The sequence below is a fragment of the Microcaecilia unicolor genome, chromosome 2 (genome assembly GCF_901765095.1).
Source record: "Microcaecilia unicolor chromosome 2, aMicUni1.1, whole genome shotgun sequence".
NCBI classification, from domain to species: domain Eukaryota; kingdom Metazoa; phylum Chordata; class Amphibia; order Gymnophiona; family Siphonopidae; genus Microcaecilia; species Microcaecilia unicolor.
Window position 1 is genome coordinate 227,560,112 of NC_044032.1, and position 12,754 is coordinate 227,572,865.

General features: G+C 42.0%; 1 protein-coding gene across 6 annotated transcripts; it reads right to left on the reverse strand.

Moving 5' to 3' along the window:
* Positions 1-1,521: 1,521 nt before the first annotated feature.
* On the reverse strand, positions 1,522-12,753 carry ANAPC13 (anaphase promoting complex subunit 13). Of its 6 annotated transcripts, none has more exons than XM_030193754.1 (4): positions 12,616-12,672; positions 11,536-11,601; positions 2,148-2,264; positions 1,522-1,980 (listed from the first exon to the last, which is right to left on the reverse strand). In XM_030193754.1, exons 3-4 carry the CDS (start codon positions 2,244-2,246, stop codon positions 1,855-1,857), a joined length of 225 nt encoding a protein of 74 aa, XP_030049614.1. In that variant the 5' UTR covers positions 2,247-2,264; positions 11,536-11,601; positions 12,616-12,672; the 3' UTR covers positions 1,522-1,854. The 6 variants fall into 6 exon arrangements, with proteins under 6 accessions (XP_030049614.1, XP_030049615.1, XP_030049617.1 ...); XM_030193755.1 differs by having other exon boundaries at positions 11,522-11,601; XM_030193757.1 differs by lacking the exon at positions 11,536-11,601 and adding an exon at positions 8,194-8,328 and having other exon boundaries at positions 12,616-12,664.
* Position 12,754: the final 1 nt, after the last annotated feature.

Here is a 12,754-nt window from a genome sequence, read left to right on the forward strand (position 1 = left end):
AAATGAAATGAAGGTGTTTGTCTGGGGGGGGGGGGGGGGGGGCAGCCCTTACTATGCCTGAACCAACCTTGAGGTTCCAGACTCTCCCCTTTCCAGGTGAGCTAGCCAGAAGATAATGCTAACCTCTTCTCAGCCACCTCACTAACTAGAGTCCTAGGTATTATTATTGGCCTCCAGTTGGTTCTGTGTTTGTGCCTACCCTGTCTTCTTTCTTTGGATTGCTCTAGCTAAAGCTTAGCACTTAGCTCTCAGGGTATTATTATTATTATTTATTGCATTTGTATCCCAAATTCCTCCACCTATTTGCAGGCTCAATGTGGCTTACATAGATTTGTTGACATAATCATAACAAGATATCAGATATAATTTGTAATGTGTAGCAATCAGGTAGGGAGGAGGGAAGAAGGAGGGAGTGATTAGGATAGTTGTATAAGGTGAGCTTTCATAATTAAGTGGGTTGGTGAGGTGACTTAGTGAGATCATAGGTGTTCATTGTAGGCCTTGTTGAAGAAGAATGTTTTCAGAGATTTTCGAAAGATAGTTGTTTCGTTGATTGCTTTCAAGTCTGCGGGTAATGCATTCCATAACTGCGTGCTCGTGTACGAGAAGGTACAAGAAGGGTGACTGGATGGCTCATCCAAAAAACTACCTCAATCTTGTCTTGTGCTTTGCCTTGTCTGGCTAACATTAAGATCCTTGCTGCGAGTCATTGTCTGTCTTACTATGAAAACCTACCTCCCTTGCATATCTTTTTTTTTTTAGTTTTGCCTTGCTTTATAAACTTGCTATCTTGAGAGATGGTTGTACGTACCGCTTAGTATAAAACAACTTTTACAGCACACCTCTTACATCTGATTCCACTGATCACAGTTCCGCACTGAGCAAACAGAACAAGGTTCCTATTCTATTCCTATGTGCTTATACCACCTTATTCCCCCGACAAAGCAGTTACATCATATAAAATACATAAATACAGCATGGTATAAACACATACAAAATACTTCTACTCATTCCCAACTCTCATTGAGAATGGCTCCCAATTTCATTACAATAAAACAGCACATTGGGGGGGGGGGGGGGGGGGGAGGGAGGGGAGGAAGAAACTTTATAAAAGTTTTTGTGCATGTGAAGCCTGTTTTACACATGGAAGAGAGCTTTTATAAAATTACATAGATATAGCTACATAGTAGCATTCCTGGGGGATGTAGTTGCAGTGTATGCCTGTATTTTACAAAATACACATGTGTACATGCATTTATACTTTCTTTGGAGCAGTTTGTGCATTACCAGGGCTCTTTCTGAGAGCCTATTTTATACAAGCATATGGATGTTGATGTTGTCTTGATAAAATAGACTTTTTGGACTTTCCACAGGAATAACTTTCTATGCGCAAAATTTTCCACCTATGAAACAGAATCCTTAAAAATTGTACTTAGGTATAGATGTGCAAAATGTAGACATACGGAAAAGTGCAATTGCCTTTATGCAGACCTGCTGCCGAGCCCGCAGGTGGAGAGCGTCACTGTTATAAATTCAACTTTTTATTATTTAGAATATTTATAATTCAATTCTACAGAACAATTTACATAATCCTACATAAAAGATAATCCACATGGCTACAATTTCACTATCCCAATGATTTTACAGTCTTAGTCGAGGAAGATCAAGTAACTTGTTGTACATTATACACTAGACAGGTAAGGAGCAAGAGTCTTAAGTGTGCACTCTGCAGGTTCCTATATTACACAGTTAGTCCATCACACTTCTAAAATGTCTTTTCCTTTCAAAACACTCACACAATTGAAGATTCGGGGAAAGGGTTGACACTGCAAATGACCTGTTAGATTTTTTTTTCTAGTTTCCTGTTGGAGGAATATTCTCATGCAGGTACTGCAAAGCTAAGTCTGTCCACTTCATCTCTTGCTCTTTCACAGATTCTGTTGTTCCACCATTGTCTTGCTCTGGTTCTGGAAGTTCATTCTGGGAACACAAAAGTACAACATAACTATATCTTCCATTAACATCTGACTGAACCATTTTGAATTAATAAGTTATTTCTCAGGCTATAGCTATGAGCTTTTTCTGCATTGATTTAAAATGTCCTAGGCAGCATGTTCTAGCTTGTGTATTAACAAATCATTGCTCACTAATGGTATTGCCACATCCTCATAAGGCAACTTGTCTTCTCTCCAGGCATCATCAATGAGATCCAAGATTCTTCCATCTCTTTGCACCTCGCTATCCATCAGCGCATCTAGGACACACTGTAATTAAACATATAATTGTTTATTTTTATTGAATACTTGATATGTATCGCCTTTCACAATCAAAGCAGTTTACAATTAAAAGAAAATTTGATATTTAAAATGAAAAAGAACTACAAATCAAAATAGGAAAGAATAGCAGAGCAAAGTAAAGTATGAAATCCTGGAAGACGTGAGAGAAAAGATGAGTCAAGTGTAAATCTAGGGAAGTGGTTCCCAAACCTGGTCCTGGAAGCACCCCAGCCTGTCAGGTTTTTGGGTTATCCACAATGAATATTCATGAGATATATTTGCATGCACTGCCTCCACTGCATGCAAATCTCTCTCATAAATATTCATTGCAGATATCCCAAAAACCTGACTGGCTGGGGTGCCTCCAGGATCAGGTTTGGAAACCACTGATCTAGGGTAAGAAGATTCAGCATGAATTGAAGCAGGAAGAAACTCCCAGAGGAAGGGGGCAGAGCAAATAGTATATTTCCTCAGTCTTGTTCCTGTCAAACCCAGCCTCCTGGGATTCCACCCGTACCCCTTAAAAGGTGATTCTTCTGGTGAATGAACAGGCCCAGATCCCTCCCCAGCCTGGCCTCCTTCAGCCTGCTGCCTATGAAGTGGCTGGATAAAATTATAGAGGGGCCAGGTGAAGTGGCTGGAGCAGTCTGGAGCTTTAGCTGGTGCACGCTCCTTCCATGTAGATTGGGAAGCTAAGCATGAGCCTGAGCACATTCACCAGCTCAGACAATGGACTTCACTGTGTTCATTCACAAAGTACTCCTGCTGTTGCTGTCGGCCCAAGATGTGCCCTTTTGTAACTTCCTCTGACTGCTATAGGCAGTGACTGTGAATGAGAAAGGAGGACAACCTAGGAATGGAATATATATATATATATATATATATTCCATTCCTAGGTATGTATATATATATATATATATATATATATATATATACACATGGAGACGGGGAAAGGATGAACTGGGAAACTGATGGAGAAATGAAACTACCTGGATAAGAGAAGTTGTTATAAAATTAATAACAATGAAATTAAATATTTATAATCCACTCCTTAACCTTCATCTAAGCAAATGTGGGAAAAACTATGCTATTGACAATCTGCTTTCACCACTTTCCTGGCTAAAAGTAACTCAACTCACTTTTAGTCAGTATTCATTAATAAACCATTTGCTTTGGAATCACATTGGTCAACCCCTTTCCTCTTTTTGTTTCTGTTTTGTGGAATGTTAGGGGTTTATTTCTGCTCTTTTTTTTGTTAGAAGCAGATTCTCAGCAGCACACACCTAACAGTGTATGGCTTGCAAAATACATACATAAATTGAATATATTTAACTATTTTTCTTTTCCCTTATGCTATGCGCAATGTAAAGTTTTCTATTTTAGAAGTATACCATCATTTTTACAAAACATAATATTGGGATGCCCTAGGGTGGTATAGAGCAGTGTTTCTAAATCACTGGTCCATGCAAAACAAGTTAATTTTAGCAGTAGCTGACAGGGATCCCAAGTCCCGATGGTGCTGAAAATGCTGCTCTCCACCTCAGCATCCTGAGCAGCTCCATGAGCTGGCACTGGGACCCATGCATGCACAAAAACTAAGCATGTGCCAATATTGGCATCTTGGGGAGCTGCAGCAGACTGCTGAGATAGAGAGCAGCATTTTCACATCATAGGGGGCAGTCTTTAATTGGGATCCCTGCTAGTTACCTCTACAATTAGCTTGTTTTGCATAGACCAGCAAAAAGAGTTTGCGGACTGGCGAATGGAAAATGCTGCTCTATACCACCTACACAACCCCGCCAGCCCAGGTTTTTTTTTCTTTTTGAGTACAGAGGTGTGGTAGCCGTGTTAGTCCTCTTTTAAAGGTAATCAATAGAAATAAAACAAAATAAAACATGGAAAAGAAAATAAGATGATACCTTTTGTATTGGACATAACTTAATACATTTCTTGATTAGCTTTCGAAGGCTGCCCTTCTTCATCAGATCGCAAATAAGCAAATGTTGGTAGATGACAGTATATAAAAGTGAAACATCAAAGCATTCCAGTGACAGTCTAACAGGATGGGGGTGGATAGGTGACAGACAGGAAGAGGGACAGGGAGATATGCACGGAGACAGGAGGGTGACAAAGCAGTACAATTTTATGGTTTAAAATGGGCTAGAAAACCCAGGTCTTTGTTAAGTCCTGTCTGGTGGGTGTCAAAATATTTAATCATTCTGACTTCAAAGGTCGTAGGTTCCTGTATTGTTTTATTTATTTATTTTGTTGTATTTGTATCCCACATTATCCCACCTATTTGCAGGCTCAATGTGGCTTACATAGACTTGTTATGGCATAGCCATTCCAGGTACCAGATACAGTTAGTGATACAAAAAGAAGAATGATGAGAAAAAAGGTCTAAGTAGATAGTATAGGAAGTTCCCTTTTAGGATTCTTACCATGAAATCACTGGTACAGTGTTCTGGTTTTGTAAAGTGCTGCCTCACAGGCGTGGCATCTTTATTGGTACTAGCATTTTTCATATGGTGTCTATGTAAATTAAATCTCTTCTTTAGCATCTGACTTGTTTCTCCAATGTAGCAGCCTTCAATGCATTTTTTACACTGAATGATATATACCACACTAGAGAAAAAGGCCCGTTTCTGAAACCAATGAAACGGGTGCTAGCAAGGTATTTGGTTTCTGCAATTAATGTTTTGAAATGGTTTGTTAGGATAAATGTGTTGTCATGCTAATTGTTGTATTATGTGTAATATCAATTTTTTCCCCTCCATTTTTGTTTTGTTGGTTGTTATTTAATTGTATTCATAGGATTTAGTAAAAGGGACTGACAAAGCAGTTTTCCCAACAGTTGTATTCTGAATATAATTGTTGTTTACATTTGTAATATTTCTTTATAAACAATATTTTTTGTGTAAACTTTGTTACAATCTTGTATAATTTTCCCTTGTTCAGGTCCATCAATCAGTTTAACAATCACATCAGAAGAGTTCCTTACTCTAGAAAATGCAACATACAGTTGCCCATGTGTAAATACGGGTTCTGGAAGGAATATGCCAACTTTGTCAAATGTTTGACCTTGTGATTTGTTAATTGTCATAGCAAATGCCAATTTGACTGGAAATTGTCTTCTACATAGAGTAAATGGTAGTTCAGTATTTGATGGTGCTAGGTCAATACATGGTAAGAAAACAGTACTCCCTGCAGTTGATCCACTGATTACTTGACATGATGAGGTTTGGTTTTAAATCTGTCACAATTAAGCGAGTTCCATTACACAAACCTTGTTTGGTATTTAAATTTCTGAGTAGAGTAATAATTGCACCAATTTTTAAGTAGTTTATGTGACAGGATATAACTGTTGATCATCTTGACTGCAGTCATGAATTGAATCTGTACTTAAGTAAGTAATTGTCTTGCCTTGTAAAATATTTAGAACATCCTCATTTATTTTGTCAACATGTGAACTTTTTGGACACAGAATAGCCTTTTTTTGCAAAGTTTTGAACAGTGTCAGGGGTACTTTTGTCTCCAAAAACCGCGTGAACTACATCTGTATTTCAACAACATCTTGCAAACCGTGTGGACATGGTAGATTTCCGTTTGCTAAATTAATAAGCCACGTGTTGTAATCTGTGGCCACACAGCGGACATTATTGTGTAATTTTAGTATTTGAAATTGGTTCCATAGTTTATTAAACTTAATGCTTGCTTCAATAATTTGTGTTCGATCACCAAGCCGAAGAACTTTTCCACCAAATGGGTTGTCATTGTTTTTGTTTCAAAGCTGCACGCCTTTTTCTTTGTGCTTCCGTTTTTTTGTTTCTACGGTTAGCCTCTTTCTCTGCATTGAGTGTGGTTGTTTGTTGTTTCCTGGATCTTTTGCTTGTAGTGGCTTCTTCAGTGACAAGTGTGTTCTGTTGCTCTCTCATAGCTGCACGCCTTTTTCTTTGTGCTTCTGTTTTTTTGTTTCTACGGTTAGCCTCTTCCTCTGCACTAAGTGTGGTTGTTTGTTGTCTCCTGGATCTTTTGCTTGCAGTGGCTTCTTCAGTGACATGTGTGTTCTGTTGCTCTCTCATAGCTGCACGCCTTTTTCTTTCTGCTTCTCTTTTTTTGTTTCTACGGTTAGCCTCTTCCTCTGCACTGAGTGTGGTTGTTTGTTTCCTGGATCTTTTGCTTGTAGTGGCTTGTTCAGTGACATGTGTGTTCTGTTGCTCTCTCATAGCTGCACGCCTTTTTCTTTGGTTTTCGTTTATTTTTTGTTTACGTTTTGCCAGTTCTTCAGCAGTTAGTGTTATATTTTGTGCCCTCTTCTTGTTCCTTGCACTTGCTTGTTGACTTAGACGTTTCTTCTCTTCCTCGGTTAGAGCTGCACGCCTTTTTCTTTCTGCTTCTGCATGTTTCTTCTTCCGTTCTGCCAGTTGTTGTGTAGTTATTGCTTTGATATTTTGTTTCCTTGTCCTTGCAGTAGCTTGTTCATTGTCTTGTAGTTGTTGGTCCACACTGAGAGCTGAATTTATTTCTAGTTCTGGTTGAGTTGTTTGTTGTTGACCTTCTGGCTGTTCCTCATCAGTTAGTGTTAGTTGTTGGTTTTTCTTTGACCATTTCCTTTTAGAGTTTTCTTCAGTGTTTTGTGTGTTTTCGTTCAGAGTTTGAGATGCCTTCCTTTTCCTTTTTGTTTCTGTGTTTTGTTGTTTACGCTCATCATGCTCCTGAGTAGTCAGTGTTTTTTGTGGATAGTTGTGATCTCCATGTACAGTACATCTGTTAGTCCGTGTGGTTGTTGTTTGTGTGGTATCCATATCCTGTGAATGTGCTGTATGGAAGTGTGAGTGTCTGATACTAAGTTTCTGTGCTAACTTAGTGAGTGTGAGACTCAGTTTTTGTATCAGAGAGTGAATCTGTCTGTCTCAGAGCCAGAGTGTGTGAGACTGTGAGAGAGAGTAAAATAGTGATCAATGTGTCAGGTTGGTGAAGGGATTCCTGGCACCGTATTATGTTTAACGCTGTCTGTCAGTTGTCACTCTGTATTTTTGGTTGATGCAACAACGGGAAGTGCAGATGAATGATCAGTCCAAGTGTGTGTTCCACAGCTCCTTGCTTCCTGTTTGTGTGTCCAGTGTTCTGTAACAAATGAAATGGGGAGTATGTAAGTTATCATGTAATGCCAATTATGTATTAAATATAAATGTTAGGACACAGCATGTAGGTGAGGGTTAGAAAGAGAGTTTGTGTGACTCCGATAATTAGTAGTAGTGCATATGTGTGAGACAGAGACTATATGTGTCAGAGAGAGTGAGAATGTGTGTGACAATGTATATTTGACACATAGAGTGACTATATGTCAGTAACAGTGTATGTGAGACAGAGACAGTAAATATGTGTGTGAAAGAGAGATAGAGAGTGTGTGACACAGAGAGGGAGACAGTGTCTGTGACAGTGAGTGTAAGATAAAAAGACACATAGTGTGTGTTTCTCTGTGTCAGAGTGAGAAAGAGACTTACAGTGTTTAGGCTACAGTTTGTGTGATTAGTTGTTTTACTCGGAAAGCATGTATGTGCATCAATGTTTGTTTTCCATTCTGTCCCTTACATTATCCGCCACCATGCTGCATACCTGGGAGTCCAGTGTTTTTGTTTTCTTGAGTTCCGTTCTGTGTTTCACAGTGTCTCTCCGTTGAGGTTTCTTGTGTGTTTCTTTTTTGTGTGTGTTTCACCAGGCTGCTTGTTTTCTGTGTCCACTTGTCATAAACAAATGAAATGGGCTTTTATGAAGTTAAAATGTAATGGTAATGATATATTGTACAGTAAAGTTACGTGTTTTGTTATTCGTGTTTATTCCCCCAAAGCATCCTTGTGCATCAATGTTTGTCTTCCTTTCTGTCTCCTCTGCTGTTCTTCACTGAGCTGCATACCTGGGATTAGAGATTGTGAGGGCGTGTTATCTCAGTTCTGTGGTTCAAAGTGTCAATCCTTTGAGTTGTGAGGTGTGTTTCCTGGTACCTTGTGCATTTGGTGGCACAGTTGTTGTTTTCTGAGTGTCTAGTTATCTGAAAGAAATGAAATGGGCAGTGTCACTGTTCTCATGTATTCACAATTGGTTTTTTGAGTGGTCTGTTAGGAGACAGTAAGTATTACAGTTACATGAAGTGAGTATGTGTGTGTCTGAGAGTGATGCATGAGAAGAAGTATGTGTGAGAGATGATGTGTGGGTAGGGGGCGTTTGTGGCGTTCTGTGTGCCTGCATCACTGTGTGTATGTGACACAGAGACTGTGTCTGTGTGGGTGTTACAGAGAGAGTTTGTGTGTGTGTGAAAGTGAAAGAGGGTTGTGTGGACTGGGAGGTTGGGGGCCAGTGTCTGTGCGAGTGTCTCAGAATGATTTTTTTTGGGGGGGGGTGAATTGAGAGGGTGTGGCAGGAGAGAGAGTGAGTGTCCATTTCTCCATGTTCTGCATCATTGTATGTGAGTGTTTTTTGGGGGGGTTTGGGGGGGTGCCATGTGTGTGAGAGAGAAAGATCATGTGTGTCACAGAGTTAGATTTTGCGGGGCAGTGTCACAGTTCTCATGTATTGGCAATTGGGGGTTTTTTGAGTCTGTTAGGAGACAGTAAATATCACAGTTACATGAAGTGAGTATATATGTGTCTGAGAGTGATGCATGCGAAGGAGTATGTGTGAGAGAGAGATGATGTGAGGGTAGGGGGCGTTTGTGGCGTTCTGTGTGCTTGCATCACTGTGTGTTTGTGTGACACTGAGTGTGTCTGTGTGGGTGTTACAGAGAGAGTTCGTGTGTGTGTGAAAGTGAGAGAGGGTTGTGTGGACTGGGAGGTTGGGGGCTAGTGTCTGTGTGATTTTGTGTGTGTGTCTCAGAATGATTTATGGGGGGAAGGGGGGATGATTTGAGAGGGTGTGGCGGGTTGTGTGGAGTGGGAGGTTGGGGGCCAGTGTCTGTGTGATTTTGTGTGTCTCAGAATGATTTTGCAGGTGGGGGAAGGGAGGGGGTGAATTGAGAGGGTGTGGTGGGGGAGAGAGTGAGTGTCCATTTCTCCATGTTCTGCATCATTGTATGTGTGTGTGAGTGTTTTTTTGTGGGGTTTGTGGGGGGGGGGGGGGGGGAGCCGTGTGTTTGTTTGAGAGAGAAAGATCATGTGTGTCACAAAGTTAGATTTTGCGGGGCAGTGTCACTGTTCTCATGTATTGACAATTGGGTTTTTTTGGAGTCTGTTAGGATATAGTAAGTATCACAGTTACATGAAGTGAGTATGTGTGTGTCTGAGAGTGATGCATGCGAAGGAGTATGCGTGAGAGAGAGATGATGTGAGGGTAGGGGGCGTTTGTGGCGTTCTGTGAGCCTGCATCACTGTGTGTGTGTGTGACACAGAGAGTGTGTCTGTGTGGATGTCACAGAGAGAGTTTGTGTGTGTGTGAAAGTGAGAGAGGGTTGTGTGGACTGGGAGCTTGGGGGCCAGTGTCTATGTGATTTTGTATGTGTGTGTGTCTCACAATGATTTAAGGGGGGGGAAGGGGGGGTGAATTGAGAGGGTGTGGCGGGTTGTGTGGACTGGGAGGTTGGGGGCCAGTGTTTTGTGTTTGTGTGATTTTGAGTGTGCGTCTCAGAATGATTGGGGGGGGAGGAAGAGGGGGTGTTGAATTGAGAGGGTGTGGCAGGGGAGAGAGTGAGTGTCCATTTCTCCATGTTCCGCATCATTGTATGTGTGTGTGTTTTTTTGTGGGGTTGTGCCGTGTGTGAGAGAGAAAGATCATGTGTGTCACAGATTTAGATTGTGCGTGTGTGTGTGTAAGTGATAGAGGGTGGGGCAAAGTTGGAGTGTGGGGGCGAGTATCAGTGTGCGTGTGTGTGGGGTTTATTGTGTGTGTGTGTGTGTGTAACAATGTTAGAGGAAGGGCTTTGAGAGCCTAGCGTTTGTCCTATCTCCGCTGCCTCCCCCCTCCAGCCACCCAGCGATTCTGCTCTCTCCCCTGCCCCCCCTCCAGCCACCCAGCGTTTGTCCTTTCCCTTACAGCACGACAAAACACACGCCAATCGGTGCTGTGTACTCTGCTCAGCACCCTGCCCACCAACCACCACAGCGTTTTGGGTGTAACGATACCGCCCAAATCTCTGCCCCTCCGCCAAGCGGCCAACCTCCGATGCCGTGCACAGCTCAGCGTGCACGCCCACTGAACGACAGACCCATTCCCCGCTGTGCGCCCACCCTCCCACAACAGGCCCACCCATCCACCTCTCTGTGCGCGTGCCAATCGGTGCTATGTACTCTGCTCAGCGCCCTGCCCACCAACCGCCACAGCTTTTTGGGTCTAACCATATCGCCCAAATCTCTGCCCCTCCGCCAACCTCCGCTGCCGTGCACAGCTCAGCGTGCACGCCCACTGAACGATAGACCCATTCGCCGCTGTGCGCCCGCCCTCCCACCTCTGGTTGGTCAGTGCTGTTTGTTCCCGCCCTCCCGCCTCTGGTTGGTCAGTGCTGTTTGTTACGAACCCGGAAGCACGCTGACGTCAATTCAGGAGATGGAGCCTTACAGAGAGCACGAATGCTTCAAGGCTTCACTGCCACTGAGTCAGCTTCAGAACGCTGGAGGTGCGTTTTATTGTATAGGACTGGAAGATGAGCACATGAAAGATTCCTTAATGTTGAATATTTTTCCTTTGTGAATGACCGTGGGGTCCTGTGAAATGTTTTGGCATAATTTGCAGCTGGATATATTGCAAGGATGTGTGCCATTCTTTTCTTTTTGAGTAAAAGGGGACATACAGCAGGCGGAAAAGGGTTCTCACCAATTTGTCGGTCTACAAGTGCAAAAATAATTGGGAAATGCAAAAAAGTAGAGAAATGTAAAGCCTTTTTAAAATACTGTGTCATCATTTTTTTGTAAAAAATCTCAGCACGTTTATGAAGTAGTATAGAACTAGCAAATGTTCTAAATTAATTCATCTAAATAAACAAGCCCCTCCCACCTCCTAAGATCTTGAAAACATCTGGTCAGCATCCCTGAGGAGGTTTAATGACAGGAGACAGCATGATGTCAAAAAGCTGAACCCTTCTCCCCCAGGGCTGCCCCCATATTGGTGTACTTTAAACAAACTATCAGCTAAGTTACCAAGAAAAATCCAAATACCTGACTCTGCAAACATGAAAACTAGGTACAAAAAAACAGAAAACATTTAACTTCTTTGATGAGACACTGCCTTCATTTACTACTACCTAAGGACATTCCTACCTGCCTCTTCTCACCTCCAATTCAGTGCCTGGCACCTTGTACGATTCAAAGCTCCTCACTCCAGGGCGCTCGGTTTATAGCTGAAACGCCAACAATAATTTTTTATGCTGTTTTAGTGATTTTTAGTTTTATTATATATGTACTAAAGTACGTAATGGACATAACACAGCTCTTCCGTTGTACGATTCCCTAATGTGGCTGTACCACATGAACTTTATCTTACCACAATATCACTTTGTATTTGTTTACATCGGAGTCTCCGGTACTATGTAAGCCACATTGAGCCTACAAATAGGTGGGAAAATGTGGGATACAAATGTAACATATGTACAGGAAGTTTTCAAATACATAAAACACACACACATATAGGCAGTCATAAGCGTTTGCTACTGTTTTTATAGAAGTCATCATAAGCAAAAATAAAGGCATACCGCGCAGCACTGAAATCCCACAATACAGCATGCATTGCAAATAACAAAGCAAGCTGTGGAGTACTGGCAAACACATTTTGAATATAACCCTCCCCCCTTTACAGATCCCTCCAAAATTCACCTCACATCACCCACCCCCGATTCCCTCCCAACAGAAAAAAAATGCAAAACCCAAGGAAGTTTATTAAAACAATATAAACCTCACACGTTTACTATTGTTTTCAATAGCATCTGCGAATGCGAATGTTAGGGGGCACTCAATATGGCAGCAAGCTCCGCCCATTGTCTTCAGCCCAGATAGGCTCATGCCGTCTCCTGTCATCAAACCTTCTTGGGCATCCTCACAGCCCCTGACACAACACAATCTTTAAAGGGAATTAAGAAACCCGCGTATGTACAACTCTCCCAGGTTCGTTACCTGGGCTCATTTAGAAGAAAAAAACCAGGACATTAATAGGCACAAAGCGGACCGAAAGTGTGACACTACTGCAGCGGTGTCAAATCACATGTCTGGAGAGCGGAAACCCCCCACAGCCTACAAGTTGTCTTATGCATATTCATTAGGGATCACCCAAAAACTGACATTGTTGCTTCACCCCCCCCACCCCACTTTAAGAACCGAGCGTCATAAAACCAGAATAAATGAAGTAGGGAAACTGTTACCTCTCAATCCAGAATGCAGCTTCCGCCTGTAGAGAGGAGCAGCAGATAAGTCCCGCCCCTTACGCTAGGACCCCTCACCATCTAGGGCCGCCATTGAAAGTGCCTGATTCTAACAACTCAAGAAAACTTTACATGTCCG